The sequence below is a fragment of the Cherax quadricarinatus genome, chromosome 13 (assembly GCF_038502225.1).
Source record: "Cherax quadricarinatus isolate ZL_2023a chromosome 13, ASM3850222v1, whole genome shotgun sequence".
In the NCBI taxonomy this organism is placed as follows: Eukaryota; Metazoa; Arthropoda; class Malacostraca; order Decapoda; family Parastacidae; genus Cherax; species Cherax quadricarinatus.
Genome location: NC_091304.1, coordinates 14,360,418 through 14,383,557, shown reverse-complemented (window position 1 = coordinate 14,383,557; position 23,140 = coordinate 14,360,418). Strand labels below are relative to the sequence as shown.

The 23,140-nt window shown below is 39.2% G+C and overlaps 1 protein-coding gene across 2 annotated transcripts in view; it reads right to left on the bottom strand.

The window, feature by feature from the left end:
• The window catches only part of LOC128688605 (lysoplasmalogenase TMEM86A), a 148,860-nt gene that overhangs the window by 15,630 nt on the left and 110,090 nt on the right, over nt 1-23,140 (bottom strand). The window contains exons 1-3 of one of the 2 annotated variants that reach the window (XM_070084541.1): nt 15,165-16,961; nt 6,927-7,096; nt 2,020-2,213 (exon numbers count right to left, since the gene is read on the bottom strand). In XM_070084541.1, coding sequence (XP_069940642.1) covers nt 2,020-2,213; nt 6,927-7,096; nt 15,165-15,317 — 517 coding nt within the window. In that variant the 5' untranslated portion in view covers nt 15,318-16,961. Of the gene's footprint in view, nt 1-2,019; nt 2,214-6,926; nt 7,097-15,164; nt 16,962-23,140 lie in introns of those variants that run through there. The other variant, XM_053776503.2, reaches the window with a different exon arrangement.

The window sequence follows — 23,140 nt, the reverse complement described above, 5'->3', positions numbered from 1 at the left end:
CATACAAGAATGTTTCCTTGCTTAAATGTTTTAAGCATAATTGCAAACACCCATGACCATGCCCTTAAAAAGGGCATGGTCATTAAAAGGGGCCCTTAAAAAGGGCATAGTCCCCATGGGGACATCAAGCATCCTGCACTGAAACAGAATTAGAGTATTCTGGTATAATATTTTTAAGGTGTCAGGAAAGTGCATAGATTGCTTGGAGCTATGCTAAGATGGAGATGTCAAAATACTGTACAAATCAAATATGAAAATGAGTGATATTTTCGGGGTAATCACACAAGTCACTGATATTTTCAACAACATACCAAAGTGAGCTTGTATTCTTAGTCTTAGTAAAAATCCAAACTAATGCTAGGAATGGGCTAATTAACATGAAGTGACATGTCATTTGTTGAATATGACTAACCCCCTACAGTCCCCCCCCCCCCAAAAAAAAAAATCACATTTTTAGTAACTTAATGGATCATCCTAGCTGGTTTGGTGACAAAATGTGCAGAGTGAATGGTGCAGCATAATAGAATATCATTAAATGGTGCACATATGCAATGCCAAGTGTTCAATTTAATTTTGAAGAAGTGTAACTGTTCATGAATTTTCTATTAACGTTAAAAAACATTTACATTCACTATATACATTGCATTTTAACTTTTCATATGTTCAATATGTTTTTGGCAAGAAGCATGTGGCATAATTTGTCTAAACTGTTGTATGCACTGACTGAATGTAAACCTTTGTACCATACTGTGTAAAAGCACAGAGCACATCTTATTATTAATTTCTTTTAAGGAAATGTAAAAAAAAAAAAAAACAATTTAAGAAGACAGTGATCTGCTCATGCTTGTTGCTGTACCCATGACACAGTAACCAACACCAAACAGGATACCCATCACGTTACTTGTCATCCATTATTTGAGCATAAGCAGAACAATTGCTCATTACCTCTATTTTGATTACTCATACACTTAAAACTTGTACAGTGGAACCCCGGTTTTCGTCCGGTCTGGATATCGTACAATTAGGATTTCAACCCCTTTTTTTTAGCTAATTTTTACCCTGGGTTTCATACAACTGCTCATAAATCGTCCGTATCAGTCGGGTCCGGCCGCCCAGGACGCCGCCACTCACACACACCTGACTCAGTTTGCCTCTGTCTCTTGTTCAGTGAACAATACTCCAAGCATTCATCCGCTGTTTTTGGAGCTTGCTTATCGAGTGTGACTGCGAAATAAGCCACCATGGGGTCAAAGAAAGTTTGTAGTGCCAGCCTTTTGGTAAAGAAGATGAGAAACATGAAAGACTTCAAGAAAGAGCTTGTATCAAAATACAAAAGTGGCATATGTGTGGCTGAGCTTGCCAGAAACAGAACTCTCTGGACAGATTTTTGTGTGACAGGGGTACTGTGACTCAAGCTGGTCCTAGTGCCAGTAAAAGACAAAGAAGGGAAGTAACCCCAGAGAGGGCTTTGATACCTGAAGTCCTTATGGAAGGGGATTCCCTTTCCAAACAATAAACTCTCCTCCTCGCCTTGTTCCATACGCCAACAAGAGTCTTCAATAAAGGTATGTAATAGTGATTTAAATGTTCATTTATCCATTAAAATTAGTCATTTATATTTCTCATTGTTTTCTGTATGTAAAACTACATATAGTTATTCTCTATAAAATGTATTTTTTGTTAATATTTTTGGGCGTCTGGAACATATTAATTGGATTTACATTATTTCTTATGGGAAATATTACTTCGGTTTTCATCCATTTCAGATTTTGACCGATCTTCTGGAACGGATTAAGGACAAAAACTGGGGTTCCACTATACAGTATTTCTGTACGTAATCAGTTAATCTTTAAAAATGACAAATGGTCCATTCTATACACTCTTAATATACTATACTGTACAAAATAAAATTAAGCAAGTTTGAAGCATGTGTAACTATTAGTTTAACACAGTGACAAGTAATTATCTCTTCTAAATAATACTGTAATACAAAAAGCTAAAGAATACAATTTTACAAACCTAAAGCTGTGAGAGAATATACGACAGTGGCAACATATATGTTGAATGGTCGGAAGCCAAAGGCAGAGATATACAAAATCTGTGCAATTAGAAATGATCCAAGGCCATGGACAAAGAAGTCTTCCCAGATAAGTAGTGCATCACCAAATACAGAGAAGATCAATCCCAGTAATATTCTTCTAGAATAAGCGTACCTGGAGAAAAAAGATCTAGTATAAGAATACACAATGTATAGTAGCAGTTAGGGATGAGATGACAACAAATTATTTGCGGATGCTGATACCCATACTCAATTTTATTCCGATGCTGATGCCATCAAAACTAGGCGATACTTTAACACATCCCTAGTAGCAGTACCATACAGTGATGAATAGTATTAATATATTTTAATCCTGAGGAACTTCGTAAGTGTACTGTACTCTACTTCTATAATAAAAGAACTGTGCTTAAAAGCCAATTATATAAAGACTGTCAGTAAAAGAATATCTTAGGTATATCATACTTATATAGGCAGCTTTTAAAAGCCACCATGAGGCTCCCAGATTTGGTTAAAAAGTGAAATATCCACAAAATCACATGCAAGTCATAAGCTTAATATAAACTCCATTAATTTATTATTTATGCTTCTAATGATTACAATCAAGATATCCTTTGATACGAGATTTACTAGAATATATTTGCATTGTAATTTAAATCACTTGCTGTATCTTCACTGTATCTTAAATCACTCCATAAAATTGAAGATCATTAAACTAGTTTAAATAATAAGTATTTTTTTTAATTGACCAATTATCATTAGTCCTTTTCTTTGTGTACTTAAGATTGTAGTTAACCACAAAAGAAATGTTACATACTAGCCATGTCTAGTTCTTCAGTAGCATCTAAGTCTCATGATTAGTTGCCTGAAATGCATTGCATAATTAGTGGCTTTCTAGTGTACATACTATTGCATGATACATTTCTTCTGTCAACAAACCAGCTGCATCCCACTGAGGCAGGGTGGCCCAAAGAAAAACAAAAATTCTCCTGTAATGTATACAGGAGAAGGGGTTACTAGCCCCTTGCTCCTGACATTTTAGTCACCTCTTATGACTCACATGACTTACAGAGGAAGAATTTTGTTTCACCTCCCCATGGAGATAAGAAATAAACAAGAACAGGAACTAGTAAGAAACTAGAAGAAAACCCAGAGGTAGGTAGGTGTGTGTGTGTGTGTATATTATATATATATATATATATATATGTATATATATGTATATATATATATATATATATATATATATATATATATATATATATATATATATATATATATATATATATATATAAACAGTGGACCCCCGGTTAACGATATTTTTTCACTCCATAAGTATGTTCAGGTGCCAGTACCGACCGAATTTATTCCCATAAGGAATATTGTGAAGTAGATTAGTCCATTTCAGATCCCCAAACATACACGTACAAACGCACTTACATAAATACACCTACATAATTGGTCGCATTCGGAGGTAATCGTTATGCGGGGGTCCACTGTATATGTGTGTGTGTGTGTATATATATATACACAACATATCCCTCCAAACTGCCAATATCCCAAACCCCTCCTTTAAAGTGCAGGCATTGTACTTCCCATTTCCAGGACTCAAGTCCGACTATATGAAAATAACCGGTTTCCCTGAATCCCTTCACTAAATATTACCCTGCTCACACTCCAACAGATCGTCAGGTCCCAAGTATCATTCGTCTCCATTCACTCCTATCTAACACGCTCATGCATGCTTGCTGGAAGTCCAAGCCCCTCGCCCACAAAACCTCCTTTACCCCCTCTTTCCAACCCTTTCGAGGACGACCCCTACCCCTCCTTCCTTCCCCTATAGATTTATATGCTTTCCATGTCATTCTACTTTGATTCATTCTCTCTAAATGACCAAACCACCTCAACAACCCCTCTTCTGCCCTCTGACTAATGCTTTTATTAACTCCACACCTTCTCCTAATTTCCACACTCCGAATTTTCTGCATAATATTTACACCACACATTGCCCTTAGACAGGACATCTCCACTGCCTCCAACTGTCTCCTCGCTGCTGCATTTACCACCCAAGCTTCACATCCATATAAGAGTGTTGGTACTACTATACTTTCATACATTCCCTTCTTTGCCTCCATAGATAATGTTTTTTGACTCCACATATACCTCAACGCACCACTCACCTTTTTTCCCTCATCAATTCTATGATTAACCTCATCCTTCATAAATCCATCCGCCAACACGTCAACTCCCAAGTATCTGAAAACATTCACTTCTTCCATACTCCTCCTCCCCAATTTGATATCCAATTTTTCTTTATCTAAATCATTTGATACTCTCATCACCTTACTCTTTTCTATGTTCACTTTCAACTTTCTACCTTTACACACATTCTCAAACTCATCCACTAACCTTTGCAATTTTTCTTTAGAATCTCCCATAAGCACAGTATCATCAGCAAAAAGTAACTGTGTCAATTCCCATTTTGAATTTGATTCCCCATAATTTAATCCCACCCCTCTCCCGAACACCCTAGCAATTACTTCTTTTACAACCTCATCTATAAATATATTAAACAACCATGGTGACATTACACATCCCAGTCTAAGACCTACTTTTACCGGGAAGTATTCTCCCTCTCTTCTACACACCCTAACCTGAGCCTCACTATCCTCATAAAAGCTCTTTACAGCATTTAGTAACTTACCACCTATTCCATATACTTGCAACATCTGCCACATTGCTCCTCTATCCACTCTATCCTATGCCTTTTCTAAATCCATAAATGCAATAAAAACTTCCCTACCTTTATCTAAATACTTTTCACATATATGCTTCAATGTAAACACGATCTACACATCCCCTACCCACTCTGAAGCCTCCCTGCTCATCTGCAATCCTACATTCTGTCTTACCTCTAATTCTTTCAATTATAACCCTACCGTATACTTTTCCTGGTATACTCAGTAGACTTATTCCTCTATAATTTTTACAATCTCTTTTGTCCCCTTTCTCTTTATATAAAGGGACTATACATGCTCTCTGCCAATCCCTAGGTACCTTCCCCTCTTTCATACATTTATTAAACAAAAGTACCAACCACTCCAACACTATATCCCCCCCTGCTTTTAAAATTTCTGTTATGATCCCATCAGTTCCAGCTGCTTTACCCCCTTTCATTCTACGTAATGCCTCATGTACCTCCACCACACTTACATTCTGCTCTTCTTCACTCCTAAAAGATGGTATATATATATATATATATATGCTTGTACATGTATGTGTAGTGTGACCTAAGTGTAAGTAGAAGTAGCAAGACATACTTGAAATCTTGCAACTACATGTAATACATTTATCTACATAATTTTTATGGCTCAAAGAAATAAACAGTATTACTACTATTACTCCAGTTATACATTCATAACCACCACATTTCATTAGGGAACTGGAAGAACTGTACAGTAAGATAAGATTTGCTCAGATTTTTAACTCAAGAGTATTAGGCACCCAGAATAACCTGAGACAATCAGTGTATCATCGGGGACTGTCTGTCTGATTTCCATTGGGGTTCTTCAATCGTCCCCGAACATGCAATCCACACCAGGTACTGTACCTACTTAATGGTAGGTGAAGTGGGACAGCAGGAGTAAGGAAACATGCCCGATGTTTCCACCCATGCCAGGGAGTGAACCACGGTGTGTGAGACAAGAGTGATGCCAACTGAGCCACTGGACACCCATACGGTAGTACAGTATATTAAAATATATAAGAATAAGTAGGAATTATGTACTATATTAAATTAGCCTGATATCTTAATGCTCAAGACAAGAAAGATCCTTTTAGAAACATGCTTCTGTTTTATCACTCATATTCCAGGATGGTAGCCCCTACCTGAATGCGGTACGAGTCTAATAAAAAATAAAACTACATACAGTGTGGATAGTAAACCTTGCACTAGAAATGCTTTTGTTTCATACTGTATGTACATCATATTTTGAAATAACAGACTAGCTGCTGACACCCGAGATAAAGACACAGTAGCAAGCTGAGCCTTTATCGGACAAGCTTTCAACATCACACAACTTATTGCATAACTCATTATCCAAAAACATGAACCAGCACGTGATCTTGCGAAGTTATTCCTCTCTCTGTCTGTCACCACCACATCTTTTCCATTCAGCTCTATTTCTATGTACTGTACCTGTGTAAATGAAGGTCTGATAGTGATATAAATAAAATCAAAGCAAAATAGGTATTAATACAGATAACATTGAGGTTATTGCTGACTTCTTATATTCCAGAGTCAACAAACTTGTACACGAAGTGAAAACCAAAAGCACCCATTTATAAAACAGAAAATATAGGTATGTGTTTGCTGATAAAAATAAACATGTTAAATATAAATGCTGTTTCTCTATTAACTACAAAATATGTGCATCTGGAATAAGTTTTATTTATTTTACAAATAATGCTCCTCTGATAAATATATATATATATACAAACAAAGAGCATGTTTTGGAAGGTGGCAAAGTTCCCTATGTGATCCTTAGACCACTCAGTCACAGATGCCTCAAAATGTTAGGTAGCCTGGTTACAAGCCATGTTTCTTCCTAGTGCAGGGCATACCAGTGATCCTCAGGCATGTTTTCCAGCTATGTCATTTTCCTTCTGTATGTTCTGACCAAACAAGCAATACTATATCAATGCGCCACACAGAAATAAGCGGAGGTGTGTACAGAGAAAGGCTGCGGTCAGTAGAATTCGAACCCGTGTTTTGGAAGGTCGCATAGTTCCATCCATACTGGCACCACTCAGATAAATTAACCCAAGGTTTACAAAACTCAAAACTGCAGTATGAAACTGCAACACTACTTACTCTTCTCCAAGGCTCATGCCATGTAGTAAAACAAAGGCAATCAGAGAGAGGACTGGCAGGCACTTTATTGCCATGGCAAAGATAGAAGGTTGATCTGATGGGATGAACAAAACAAAGTAGATTGCTACTGTCTTGAAGAATGGCACCAACTTGGGACCCACACTCTTTAACTGTAATAAAACCATAACACAGTTTCATTAGAACTGTTAAGTTCAGTACAGCATGTACACACATTCCAACACCTCTATACAGAAGATGCAGTATTGTAACATAAAAATAAATTATCAATCATGCACTACAAAAAATACAGTGGCAATAGGACTGTATGTACTATACTTCATATCTTGTATATTAACATCACAAAATCTGTAGATAAAAAAAAAAAAACTGGTAGTTTCCCATTAAGACATACATCCATCATTGCACATTTCTCAGCTGACTTTCCAGAAGGGCAAAGTCATCTTCACCACAATGATTCCCATTAAATATTGAGAGTGCAGCTAATGTACTTTCCAAACCCAAAGCTCCTCTAAGTCCATCAAACTAGTTTCCCTGAAATACTTCATAAATATCACCATGCTTAAACCTTGTGTCAGATCCAAATGGTTACTCACCTCCACTGGATAGTCAAAGTACCTACCTCTCAATATCTCCTTCACTCTCTCCATCCACACCTCTAATCAACATATCTTGGTCTACTCTTTCTACATTGCCAATTATTATTCTATTTGTGACAAATGCTTAACCTTCAGTTGGTTATACAGCACCTGGAGAATATGAGGCAATCAAGTTTGGTACAAGGGGAAGAGTTTCGATTTCTTGGATCAAAAGCCCTTGATTGGCTTTCTCTCCCCCTTGAAAGGTCTACAGTCTACACCATCTCAACACCTCTTCCATTATTATTATTATAATCAAAGGGGAAGCGCTAAACCCGGAGGATTATACAGCGCCTGGGGGGGGGGGGGTATGTGGAAGGCATTCAGGCTTAATTCGGGGAACTGGAGCACAGATCCAATTCCCTAAATCAAGAGCCCCTCACCAACATCAAGGAACCTTCCTTGAGGGGAACACCTCTTCCATTCTCTGACTTTTATTTTTCATGCCACCACATTAAGCAGAACATACCTAATTTATATTTAAATACAGTATTCATTTGATAAAAAAATTAGTCTGCATTAATGTTTTAACAGAAATTACTAAATAAATTATTAAACAGAAAATACCCTTTAAATTAGTTGCATTAGGTCAACTGCAGTGCAATACCTGTAGTATAATGCTGTAGTTTTATTTGCTATTAACCAACAAAATCTGAAATGGAAACTCAGTCCATCCTGGACCATAATTAAGTCGTAAGAGAAAACATTTATTTATTTATTAATTTGAACATGATACAGAGAAGTACAAGGAATATAATTTTTAAAGTGCAGCATGCCAAAGCCCCTTGTCTGCAGAGCATTATGGGCAGGCTTAAAATTAACTAAGCAATGATACATTCAGTGGTACAAAAATTATTGTAAAACAGATAACAATTTAGTACAAATGAGTATTACAAAGACAGGTCATATGGTCATTTACTGTGTAATCAGTAGAATGGAGTACAGTATTCTGTTAGGTAATGAAGTTAAATAGTAACAAAGTTTGACTGGGTCACAGGTTGACATTTATGAGATACAATAATGAGATACATGTCAAGACTGTACAGCGAGATGAAGAGACAGTCAAAGTCAGGTTAAATAATGTGCATTCTTAATATCTGACTGCACTGTATGACCCTTGTAGGTTTAGTGCTTCTTTTTTATTATAATAATAATAATTAATGTTAGACTGATAATGTACTGGGAGAGGCAAGAGGAAAGGTTGACTCTGTTTCTGTGGATGATTGCCTATCCCAATACATTGTCAAATGTTCTTATCTAATGAACGTGTGTGATTTGACCCAATTTTGGCCGTCTCCTTAGATATCTACCATAGAAGCCCTAACTTATGAATGATCTGTGTTCCCAGTGTTTCACTTACACACACGTCATTTGCAACTCTTACCCTATTGTCTTATACAAAATAATAGTGCAAAGGTTGGCTATGTTTGTAATAACAGAGCTACATTCATGATTTTTTTTTTTAATATGCCTTTTGGGTCTCGTTCATCAACGCAGATCTGTTTAACTCCTGTATTCATAAGTCAGGGCTCTACTTTTCTGTACACTTATTCAGTTACACTGCAATTATAACTGTAAAATCAACATTATCCAAACTACAGTACTGTAATATACAAATAAAAACATTTGAAAATATAAGAAAATACTTCATGGAAAAATAACTACTGAATCCTTAACTACATGAGCAAGCACTACTTTAAAGAATCTCGGGCCTTCTTGCTCAAACCTGAGCAACAAGAAGATGCAAATACAATGGTACCTCTGGATACGAACAGCTCAAAACTCGAACAATTATGCAAGTGTATTTATGTAAGTGCTTTTGTAAGTGTATTTTTGGGGGTTTGAAATGGATTAATCTAATTTACATTATTCCTTATGGGAACAAATTCGTTAGGTATTGGCACTCGAACAGCCTTCTGGAATGAATTAAGTTCGTATCCCAAGGTACCACTGTATTCTCAGTGTTACCTGAAGCACCTCCTATTCATTTTACATACAGCAAACCACTACCGGAGAAAGCCCCACACATGCCACAACTTTCTAGGGCTTCCTGCATTGCCAAATTCTTCATTTGTCCACAGATTTACATTAAATACATTCAATCCTATTAAGGATGTATTCTTGTGCTCCAGCATATCACCTAAAACAAACAACAGTACAAAGTATAGTTATCTTGAAAATAAATGCCCCTTCCATCTCCCTTTTTCTTTCTTATCATCTACCAACTCAACCAGAGGCTCAACACTTAAGAGGGAGGGGTAGTTAGGGGTTAAAGAGGAAGATGGCAGAAAACAGGAAAGGAGTGGTGGAGAAAAAGTTAGAATGGAGAATGTGAATTTAGTAATACACTGTACATGGTGAGGTGAAAAGGGTAGCAGATACTGAAAAGGCAGGGGATTAGGGAGAGAGAATAATGAAGAAAAAAAAATGGATTTGTAGAGATGGATTTGTAACACACACAAGTACTGGTGGGTAAGAGAAGAGTAAAGTGATAGGAAGAAAGGGGAGTGGTAAGGTAGCAAAAAGACGCATGAAAGACAGGTAATTTTTCCTGACCAGTCGGCCATCCAGACTTGTCGGGAGTGAGTCTGCAGGAAGGGCAGGTCTTCTGTCCTCTCACTTGCATTTCTTATTCTTTCACTCTGCCTTTATTTCCACCCAATTTTGCCATTCACTCACTCTCATACATGTGTGCACAGGTGTACATACACAACAAGGACTGCAAACCTCGCTCAAGGAGAAAGATCTTGGTGTGACCATAACACCGAGCATGTCTCCGGAGGCACACATCAACCAGATAACTGCTGCAGCATATGGGTGCCTGGCAAACCTGAGAATAGCTTTCTGATACCTTAGTAAGGAATCGTTCAAGACACTGTACACTGTGTACATCAGGCCCATACTGGAGTATGCAGCACCAGTTTGGAACCCACACCTGGTCAAACATGTCGAGAAATTAGAGAAAGTGCAAAGGTTTGCAATAAGGCTAGTTCTGGAGCTCAGGGGTATGTCCTACGAAGAAAGGTTGAGGGAAATCGGACTGACGACATTGGAGGACAGGTGGGTCAGGGGAGGCATGATAACGACATACAAAATACTGCATGGAATAGATAAGGTAGACAGAGACAGGTTGTTCCAGAGAGGGGACACAGAAACAAGGGGTCACAATTGGAAGCTGAAGACTCAGTCGAGTCAGAGGGATGTTAGGAAGTATTTCTTCAGTCATAGAGTCGTCAGGAAGTGGAATAGCCAAACAAGTGATGTAGTGGAGGCAGGAACCATACATACCTGGAGTTTACCTGGAGAGAGTTTCGGGGGTCAACGCCCCCGCGGCCCGGTCTGTGACCAGGCCTCCTGGTGGATCAGCGCCTGATCAACCAGGCTGTTGCTGCTGGCTGCACGCAAACCAACGTACGAGCCACAGCCCGGCTGATCAGGAACTGACTTTAGGTGCTTGTCCAGTGCCAGCTTGAAGACTGCCAGGGGTCTGTTGGTAATCCCCCTTATGTGTGCTGGGAGGCAGTTGAACAGTCTCGGGCCCCTGACACTTATTGTATGGTCTCTTAACGTGCTAGTGACACCCCTGCTTTTCATTGGGGGGATGGTGCATCGTCTGCCAAGTCTTTTGCTTTCGTAGTGAGTGATTTTCGTGTGCAAGTTCGGTACTAGTCCCTCTAGGATTTTCCAGGTGTATATAATCATGTATCTCTCCCTCCTGCGTTCCAGGGAATACAGGTTTAGAAACCTCAAGTGCTCCCAGTAATTGAGCTGTTTTATCTCCGTTATGCGCGCCGTGAAAGTTCTCTGTACATTTTCTAGGTCGGCAATTTCACCTGCCTTGAAAGGTGCTGTTAGAGTGCAGCAATATTCCAGCCTAGATAGAACAAGTGACCTGAAGAGTGTCATCATGGGCTTGGCCTCCCTAGTTTTGAAGGTTCTCATTATCCATCCTGTCATTTTTCTAGCAGATGCGATTGATACAATGTTATGGTCCTTGAAGGTGAGATCTTCCGACATAATCACTCCCAGGTCTTTGACGTTGGTGTTTCGCTCTATTTTGTGGCCAGAATTTGTTTTGTACTCTGATGAAGATTTAATTTCCTCATGTTTACCATATCTGAGTAATTGAAATTTCTCATCGTTGAACTTCATATTGTTTTCTGCAGCCCACTGAAAGATTTGGTTGATGTCCGCCTGGAGCCTTGCAGTGTCTGCAATGGAAGACACTGTCATGCAGATTCGGGTGTCATCTGCAAAGGAAGACACGGTGCTGTGGCTGACATCCTTGTCTATGTCGGATATGAGGATGAGGAACAAGATGGGAGCTAGTACTGTGCCTTGTGGAACAGAGCTTTTCACATAGCTTTAAGACGAGGTATGACAAAGCTCTGGAAGCAGAGAGAGAGAGGACCTAGTAGCGATCAGTGAAGAGGCAGGGCCAGGAGCTGAGTCTCGACCCCTGCAACCACAATTAGGTGAATACAACAACCCACACGTACACGTGCTCCGCATACACAGGCCAAGGTGTCCCGCAGCTCAACCGCTAGTGCACTCAGCTCACACACTGAGGTCCGGGGTCTGAATCTCCTCCGGTACGGCTGGAAAACATTAGGGAGGTGTCTACATAAGACACCTGCTGTCTCTGTCCCTATTCACCCATCAGTTTAAAATGGGTACCTGGGAGTTAGTCGACTGGTGTGGGTCACATCCTGGGACAAAACTGACCTAATTTGCCCGAAATGCTCAGCAGAAGCGACTTTCTATATAGTATGTTGGCTAGGCCTGTATACTATGTACGTACATGTATTTGTAGTAAATAATAATAATAAAAAAAAGATACAAGTGTCTATCGCCAAGTGCACACAATTGGCAAGGGGCAAGTTGAGGAGGGTCCAGGAACTAAGACTTAAATCCTACACCTACATTCTGGTGAGTTAGTCAGTCTTCCGGTGGCCTGGTGGCTAAAGCTCCCGCTTCACACACGGAGGGCCCGGGTTCGATTCCCGGCGGGTGGAAACATTCGACACGTTTCCTTACACCTGTTGTCCTGTTCACCTAGCAGCAAATAGGTACCTGGGTGTTAGTCGACTGGTGTGGGTCGCATCCTGGGGGACAAGATTAAGGACCCCAATGGAAATAAGTTAGACAGTCCTCGATGACGCACTGACTTTCTTGGGTTATCCTGGGTGGCTAACCCTCCGGGGTTAAAAATCCAAACGAAATCTTATCTTATCTTCCCCCCAACCCCCGTCCTCTCTCCCGACTGATGATGATCACGGGGGGAAGGAGCCCAGGATATCCTGCCGATATATCTTCACCATAGATTACTTCCACGTACATCCATACATCTTGCCATTTTTATTTTTATCATTTTTTTTTAATTATTCTTTTGCTACCTTAACTTGTGTATTTTATCTTGTCAATTTAAATCTAGTTATACTCTAATTCTTGTAAACAACTTATATAAAACCTTAGTGCAATTACAATTGAGAGTCTTGTGCCATTTTTATATTATTAGATTAAACCTAGTTGTACTATAGCTCATTCTAGCTCAATACATAGACAATACCAAATTCATTATATTAGACCATAGTGCAATTACTAGTGAGAGACTGGTGCTATTTTTAATTTGTATTTTTATATTATTAGATTAAACCTAGTTGTACTATAGCTCATTCTAGCTCAAAACATAGACTCCACAAAAGTCATTATATTAGACCTTAGTGCAATTGCAAGTGAGAGTCTTGTTCTATTTTTAATTTGTATTTTTATATTACTAGTTTATACCTAGTTGTACTTTAGTTCATTCCAGCACAACACATAGACAACATCAACTTCATTATGTGTAGTAGTGACTATACTCTATATGACCAAAATACTCTAGCTATATACTTGTCCAAACTTCCCACCACTACAGATATCAGTACTAGAACTCAATACACAACTCAGGATATAAATAACCATAATTTAAACCAAGAAGATGATTGATCACGTTGACCCTGATCTAAACCTCCATAATCTGACACCCAATCAAAACCTATTGGAAAGTAACTGCTTTTATTACACAGCATCACAAGCCAGCACTATCCTAAACAATGCTAAAAGTCTATCAGTACTTAACTACAACATCAGGTCCTTAAGCAAACACTATGATGACCTCCTGGCACTCCTTGAATCACTAAAGACACCCTTCTCCTGCATTATTCTTACTGAGACCTGGCTTAAGCAACAACAACACACTTCTCATACCAACAATAACTAAACCAACCAGGCTCACTGAGACAAGTGCAACCATAATAGACCACATATGGACCAATATACTAGCCCCCCTCAAATCAGGGATAATCACAGATAGCACTACAGACCACTACCCTACCTTCCTCCTGACAAACATTAGTAAACCACCACTTGAATACAACAAAGTCTCGTTTAGACTCCATGACGAGGCCTCAATAAGGAAGTTCACAACTGACCTAGAGACTGTTGACTGGCCTACAGAATTCTCCAAGGCCAATGGTATTGATGACTGGACAGACATTTTTCTCAACAAATTACTTAGACTATACAACAAACATTGTCCTATAAAAACGAAACAGATCACGAATAAACGGCTTGGTTGCCCATGGCTAACCAGCACCATTCTGAAATCCATTGACAAGAAACACCAATATGAAAAGCAATATAGACAGGGCTTAATACACAAAGATATTCTTAAACATTATTCATCAGTTCTCACCAAAGTAATAAAGAAAGCCAAACAACTATACTACTCCAGTAGATTCACAGACACTAGAGGAGATATAAAAAAGACCTGGAAAACACTCTCTCAGATTCTAGGGACCCACAAACTGAAAAAAAAAACAAGAATATTGTCCTAACTAAACCTAATGAAACACCACTGCAACCCACCGACACAGCTAACAAGATAAACGACTTCTTCTCAACCATAGGTTCTAATCTCGCCAATAAAATCCCACGTACCAATGCCCATGCCGGGGACTGCCTAGACGGGAATTTCCCAAATTCCTTCTATCTTGCTCCAACTGAGCCCACGGAAGTCACCGAGATTATAAAGTCACTTAAAAATAACTCAGGGAATCTGTCTTATGTCCCACCATTATTGTACAAGAGAGTGGCCCATGTCCTCTCGCATACTATCTCATTGCTTTTTAACAAGTCACTAGAAGCTAGCACCTTCCCGAAACTACTCAAGACGGCAAGGGTTACACCAATACATAAAGGTGGTGACCCTACAGATTTAAACAACTATAGGCCAATATCAAACTTACCATTGCTATCCAAAATCTTTGAGAAACTCGTGCACAGGAGACTATATTCATTTATAACGTCACAAAACATACTCAACCCCTGCCAATTTGGATTCAGGAAAAATAAAAGCACTAACGATGCAATTATAAAAATGCTAGATCTGCTTTACACAGCATTGGAAAATAAGGAATATCCACTAGGAATTTTTATTGACCTAAGAAAAGCTTTTGACACAGTAGACCACGGCATCCTACTCCACAAACTTGACCATTATGGTATAAGAGGCCATGCGCTTGCATATTTCAAATCTTACCTTACTAATAGGTATCAGTATGTCACCATTAAAGACAGCATCAACAACACAGCCACTTGATACTGGAGTTCCGCAGGAAAGTGTCCTTGGTCCCCTGCTCTTCCTCATATACATCAATGATCTTCCAAACATATCTTGACACCTGAACCCCATTCTCTTTGCTGACGACACGACTTATGTCATCTCTCACCCTAATCTTGCAACCCTCAACACCATTGTTAATGAGGAGCTGATCAAAATATCGACTTGGATGACAGCCAATAAACTTACGCTTAACGTTGACAAAACCTACTACATTATGTTTGGTAGCAGAGCAGGAGATGCGCAAATTAACATTACGATCGACAACACTCTAATTACCAGGCATAATGAGGGCAAATTCCTAGGCCTATACCTCGACAACAACCTGAACTTCAGCACCCATATCCAACACATAACCAAAAAAGTATCCAAAACGGTTGGGATCCTCTCCAAGATACGATACTACATGCCGCAAACTGCCCTTCTCACACTATACCATTCACTTATATATCCATACCTCACCTATGCTATCTGTGCTTGGGGTTCAACTGCAGCAACACACCTAAAGCCAATAATAACCCAACAAAAAGCCGCAGTAAGAATAATCACTAAATCCCATCCCTGGCAACACACCCCCCCACTCTTCATAGATCTAAACTTACTCCCTGTTCAGTACATCCACACTTACTACTGTGCTATCTACATCTACAGGACCTTAAACTCCAATATTAACCTTGACCTAAAACGCTTTCTTGATAGTTGTGACAGAACCCACAGGCACAAACATCTCTATGACATTCCCCGTGTCCGACTAAACCTTTACAAAAATTCAATGTATGTCAAAGGCCCTAAAATCTGGAACACCCTACCTGAAAATTCCAAAACTGCAGACACATTCATCACCTTCAAAACTACCATCAGAAAACATCTTATCTCCCTGATACACCCTGTCAACTAATAATACGAATACCACCTGGTGGTTCACACTTACACTCACTCACCCATTTGACCATAAACAGAAATATCAATCTCAATCTCAAAATAATGAATCTTAACTAGTCAAAAGTTGGCCTGTGATACTCCAATACTGAAACTATGTATAGTGCCAAAACAAAAGCATTCACATTGCTAAACTCACAACTAGTATTTAGTCACTTAGCCATAATACCAACTTATCTCATAATTTTGTAACATTTTAAACCTAAGATTTAATATAAGTCTGCCCGAAATGCCTAGCCATGCTAGGCGTTCTAGTGGTACACTGTAATTATTATTTTACTACATGTAAACCACACAATAACCAAATTCTGTAAACTCAGCATTGTAATACTTATAGAGAATAAAGTTTGAATTTGAATTTGAATAAAGTTTGAATACCACCTGGTGGTTCACACTTACACTCACTCACCCATTTGACCATAAACAGAAATATTAATCTCAATCTTAAAATAATGAATCCTGTGATACTCCAATACTGAAACTATGTACTGTGCCAAAACAAAAGCATTCACATTGCTAAACTCACAAACTAGTATTTAGCCACTTAGCCATAATACCAACTTACTTCATAATTTGTAATATTTTAAAATTAAGAATTAAACTAAGTCTGCCCGAAATGCCTAGCCATGCTAGGTGTTCTAGTGGTACACTCTGTAATCATTATTTAACTACATGTAAACCACACAATAACCAAATTCTGTAAACTCAGCATTGTAATCCTTATAGAGAATAAACTTTGAATTTGAATTTGAATCTTTGCTCTCTTCCCACTGTTCCAAGTTCTCTCTTCCCTATGGCCCTTATTGGTTATCCTTCCACTCTCATCCTTGTCCATATTTTCACTCGTCCTTGTCCATCATTTCACTCGTATACTTTCGCTTTTTCCTAAAACATTCACCTTTCCTCTTTAATTCATATACTGTTGCTATTCTTGTTAATACAGACACTCATCACCTTCCCTATCCAGTACCTTGTCGACTTTTACCGTGGATGAGTTCCGAGAGTTTTTCTACTCCCAGAGCCCGGCCACAAGTCATTCTCGTCTGGTGCTTGCCTGGTCAACAAGGCTGTTGCTGTTGGTGGCCCGCAGCCCCACATATCCATCACAACCTGGAACCTGGTGAAGATACTTGTCCAGTTTCCTCTTGAAGACTTCTACACTTGTTCCAGCAGTGTTTCTGTTATCTTGTGGTAAGATGTTGAATAATCTGGGACCACTGCACCCCTGCTTTTCACTGGGTTTAGCTTGCACTTCCTCCCATATCTCTTGCTCCAGTATGTTATGACAGTGTGCAGGCCCTCAAGTACCTTCTAGGTAGTAGGTATATATTATCATGTATCTCTTCTCCCCACGTCAGTGAGTACATATTATAGACTAATGCGTTCCCAGTAATTTAAATGTTTGCACACAAATCTGATTTATCTTTTTATGCCCTCAAGCAATAACTCTCAGAATTCATTTTTTTCCCCTAATCTTCCTCTTTCTTACAACTTTTCCCTCTTCTTGCCCAAAACTTTTGCCTCCTCTTCCTGCCCAAAGCTCTGCAATCCTGTTTTAATATTCCCATTATCCACTGTTTATATCGTGCAATTCAAATATGTATGGAGCCTGTGTTTGTCTTCAAAGTTGCATTGTTTGCGAGAGTAGTGTCCTAGTAGTGACAATCTCTGACTTCCCTTCTGCCATGAAGCTATTCTCACCCTTAATACGAGCACATGGCTTATTTCCAATGGAAACCTTCCAAAAGTGTAGTAGTCTCATATAATATATATATACCGAAAGTCTGCTAAAGAGGAAACGGAGATTCGGCGGTCTACCTTTGTCAGAGACAAAGTAAGGATTTGGACCTTGGGCTGGAGGTCTGACTGGTCTTGCTCCCCCAAATAAGCTATATTAACTCTTACCAAAGACTATTTTTTTATATGTAAGTGCATATTCGATGGGTACACTTTATTGCACTCCCGTGTTTCAAATTTTAAACAACTCAAGTGTGTTGTATCTTCATATAATTCTTAAATTATCAGATAACGTTCTCAGTAACCAAGTGTTAAACTGTATAACTGATTCAGTGCTTTAAATAAAATGTGAAATATAATCCTGAAAATAAAGTATTCACTTTCCCAGTCTTTATTTTGCAATGGCATTATGAGCAAGATTGAGAACATCTTAAGTGTGCTGGTAATTGATTATATATATAATACACACACACACATATATTATATATATATATTATATATATATTATATATATATTATATATATATATATATATATATATATATATATATATATATATATATATATATATATATATATATATATATATATATACACACACACACACACCAGTATAGAGGTATACAAGTTAGTCAAGTCCCCAACAGTGAGGTGTGTATGCTTCTACCTCCGTATTTTCCCATAATGAGGGTAAGAAGGCCACATCCTTTTGACCCGCGATATGTGACACATGCGGGTGTACATAAGATAGTAAAGGTGCACACAAGGAAAGTACGGGAGTACACTGAACAGGTACAGGTGTAGCTACCTACGTACATAGTCTACCTAGTGTGTGTGTTCAGAGCCAACACCCTCCCGGCGGCCCAGTCCAAGACCAGGCTTCCTGGTGGATGGCCTGATCATGCAGGATGTTGGTGCTGGCTAATCTCACGAAGTCAAACGTATGCACCACAACCCAGCTGATCAGGAACTGACAAAAAAAAAAAAAACTGTCCAGTTCTCTCTTGAAGACAGCCAAGGAGGATACTGAAAAGTCTTGGTTGAAAAAGATAACACGAACAATAGGACATTTATTAGGAAACGTTTTGGCCCTGGGACCTTGATCACTTCTTTATCACGGTCCCAGGATTGAAAGGTTTTCTAATAAATATGTCCTAGTGTTTGCCCAGCTGTCTTTTTAAATAAATTTGTCGCTATTAGTTACCAAGGTTTATACCAAAAGTCTTGATCCCTTCACACTTAGTAAGTTTTCTCTTAACGTACTCCTCGCACCCTTCCTTTTCACTTGGAGCATTTTACACTGTCTGCAAACTTTTTACTTTCATGGCGAAAAATTTGTGTGCAGATTTGGGACTAATCGTCCTAGAATTTTCCAAGTGTAGATAAAAAAAAAATGATTTTTCTCTCCTACGTTCCAAGAAGTACAGATCAAGGGACTTCAAACACTCCCAGTAATTTAGGTGCATGACTGAGTTTATGGTAACAGTGAAAGTTCTTTCCACATTCTCCAGGTCTACAATTTCACCTGCCTTGAAAGGAGCTGTCATGACTCACGAAATCATAACAGCACGATTGTAAGCAAATCACAGAATAGGTGGGGCTTAAACATGCGAGGCCTAAAACTCACAAACCAGTTTTAGGGCTCGCCTAAAACTCTCAAACCATTTTAGCACTCACCCCACCCATTCTGTGATTTGAACGAAGAGTACAGCAGTACTCCAGCCTAGAGAACGAGTGACCTGAAGAGCATGGTCATTGGCTTAGCAGCCTATCTTTAATGAGATACCCAGGTACAGGTGTACACTAGACAGGTATACGTGCTTAGATAACAGGAACGGCTGCTGTTCCCTTCCTTCACTGGGGAGGAAGGGTTCCTCGAAGCTGAAGGGTTCTTGATCCAAGGAAATGTAGCTAGCCTCCCTTCCTCGAATCAAACTTAATTACCTCCCATTCCTAAGCGACTGTCTGACCTATATTGCCTTAGCACTTTCTCATGATCACAACCGTCTCCCTGTTCCACTTTTACTCTTCCTTCCGTCCGTCACTCTCTCATCTCTCTTTCCACTTTTAAAGACCACCATGTCTCTACCACATCTGATAGGAAAATGATAGGATGGAAAATAAGAACCTTCAAAACTAGGGATGCGAAGCCAATGATGATTCTTTTCAAATCGCTTGTTCTCTCTAGGCTGGAGTACTGTACACTAACGGCCCCCTTCAAAGCAGGCGAAATTGCAGACCTGGAGAATATACAGAGAACTTTCACTGCACGTATAAGTACAATAAAGCACCTAAATTACTGGGAACGGTTTACGTCCCTTGGCCTGTACTCCTTGGAACGCAGGCGAGAAAGATACATGATAATATACACGTCTGAGTAATCCCAAATCTGCACACTCCCTACGAAAGCAAAAGACCCAGCAGGCGGTGCAACATCTACCCAATGAAAAGCAGGGGTGCTGCGAGCACATTAAGAGAAAACACAAGTGTCAGGGGCCCAAGACTGTTCAACTGCCTCCCAGCATATATAAGGGGGATTACCAATAAGCCCTTGGCTGTCTTCAAGAGGGAGTTGGACCTTAAGTCAGTACCTGATTAGCCGGGCTATGGTTCGTACGTCGGTTTGTGTGCGGCCGGCAATAACAGCCTGGCTGATAAGGCCTTGATCCACAGCGAGGGCTGGTCATGGACTGGGCCGCAGGGGCGTTGACTCCTGTAGCACCCTCCAGGTACACTGGTCCGTGTTCCTTCTCCTTCCACAGTAACTCAGGTAGGATCCTCAGTCCCTCTTCATGTTACTAATTCAGCACACATGCTCCTATAATGCCTTTCGGATTACGTATAGCGTCATTAGGCATATTCTCATAAATCTAAAGTCTTTTCAGGGCTAAATAAAGACTTGTCTCCTTTACACCCATACCATTCCTTCTAGTCGCAGGCTCCCTAGCCAGGTCTAGCATTACCCGAGGGAAGGAGGACGCAGCGTAAGTTATTCTGGAAGATACTATGAAGAAAAAAGAAGAAATAGCATCCTCAGCCCCTTTCCCTGGACTGAATCTGATTGCCTCCCATTCCACCAGCCCTGTATGACCTCCACTGGTTCAGCCCATCCCACTAAATATGATGAAGAACATCCCCAACAGCAGCAACTGCTTTATTAAACTTGTAGTAGAAAACATGAATAAATGTACCTTAAATACACTATATGAATGTAATTATCCACTTTATATACATAACGTTTTTACCTTCTAGTCCAACAATATAATGCACGTTGGGGAAAGAGGGTAGAGAAAAACTGGAGTAAGCCTCACTCTGAATATATATTCTCACATTACCTATAATTTCTATATAGACTTGAAAAGCTTGGTCACAAAATGAAACGTTCTTAGCAAATAGTCCATTTTGCCTTTGTGTTTGATATGCAACTTATCAGTATTTTATAAGTATATTATGACGACAAACAAACAAACGAAAAAACTAAGCTCAACTTACCCTAACCTCACTTATGCTTATCCTAATTAAATCTAACATCTTTTTATTAAAATTTCACTTTTACTCGAATTTTAAGTTCGTTGTAGTCTTTTTTAAAACAGGTAAAATGAATGGCATTGGCAAGGACAATTTACTGAGTCATGCCTCAAGCTGAAACTATTTCACGACCTTAAGACATGAACATAAATAATGTAAATATACAAAAGCAATGTGTGTGCGATGGCATAATGATGCAGGGAGTTCGCCTACAGACTTGAATGATTTATCGACGAAATCCTCTTTTAATAAACCTGCTGCAAAATCAAACACATAGTAACGTTTTTACAATATTGCCATTAAGCAACTATTTACAACCTTAACAGAAAAGCTGGCTACGCACGCTAGTGTGGGAGAGCAGTTTGCTAACACGATCCATTTACTGCTAAACATTTGCTTCTATCGACTGTCCCCTCAAGGTTCCTTGACGCTGGTGAGAGGCTCTTGATATAAGGAACTGGATCTGTGCTCAGTTCCTTGAATTAAGCCTGAATACCTTCCACATCCCCCCCCCACAGGTGCTGTATAATCCTACGGGTTTAACGCTTCCCCCTTGATTATAATAATAATGCTATCGACTGTTTTCAGCAAAAATGGTAAATAGACTATGTTACGCACATCGAAGAATCTGCACGTGTGTGAATTTTGCTCCTCAGGAAATCAGGATCAACAAGTACAAATGGCAGACCTGTATCTAACATCAGCTGAAAATATTAAATCGTACAACCCAATATGAATATTACATCTTACGACACAACTACATGGTTAAATATGAGTAAGACCTACCTAGTTTGGGCCAAAGTTCAACTGACATGCATCTCTATTATGTTAGTTTTACCTCTGAAGGATTTCGAGAGCTTTCCTACTCCCGTAGCCCGGCCCGGGGCTAGGTTTGTCCGGTGCTTTGTTTGATCAACCAAGCTGTTGCTGTTGGCGATCCGCTGGTTCACGTATAACCTACTTGATCCGGCACTTGCAGCAGGTACTTTTGAAGACTTTTACATTTATTTCGGCAGTGTTTCTGATACCTTCTCGTTGTGTGTTGAATGGTCTGAACTCATGAATGTTGATACATTGTCCTCTTATGTGCTCATGGCGCGCCTATTTTTCATTAGGCTTATTTTACATCCTCTCCTATCTTTCGCTGCAATATGTTATGGCAGTGTACAGATTCGGGACCAGGCCCTTCAGGTGCCTTCCACATATATATTATCATGTCTCTTTCTGCTCCAGTGAGTACATATTTAGAATTTTGAGGCGCTCCCAGTAAGTTAAATGCTTCATTGGCTCTAACTGGGCTGTAAACAATCTTTGTATCTATTATGATTCTGACGATATCTCCTGCCTTGACCGGAGACATTAACAATGAACAGAGAGCACAAGTTATCTGAAAAGTGTCACCATTGGCGTTATTTCATTTGTTTTGAAAAATTCTCATTATCCAGCCCCTCATTTTCCTAGCTGTCGTGACATTTGCCTTTTTGTGTTCTTTAAAAAGATAGGTCAGCCGACATTATTACACCTAGATCCCTTGCATGTTCCTTTCGGTATATTTAGTGGTCTGCTTTCATTTTGTATACAGCGCCCCTTTTTGAGTTCATTCTTTCTATATCTAAGCAACTGGAACTTGTCACCAGTGAATGTCATTTTATTTTACTGGGATAAAAAAAAAAAGGGATAAACAAAAGATT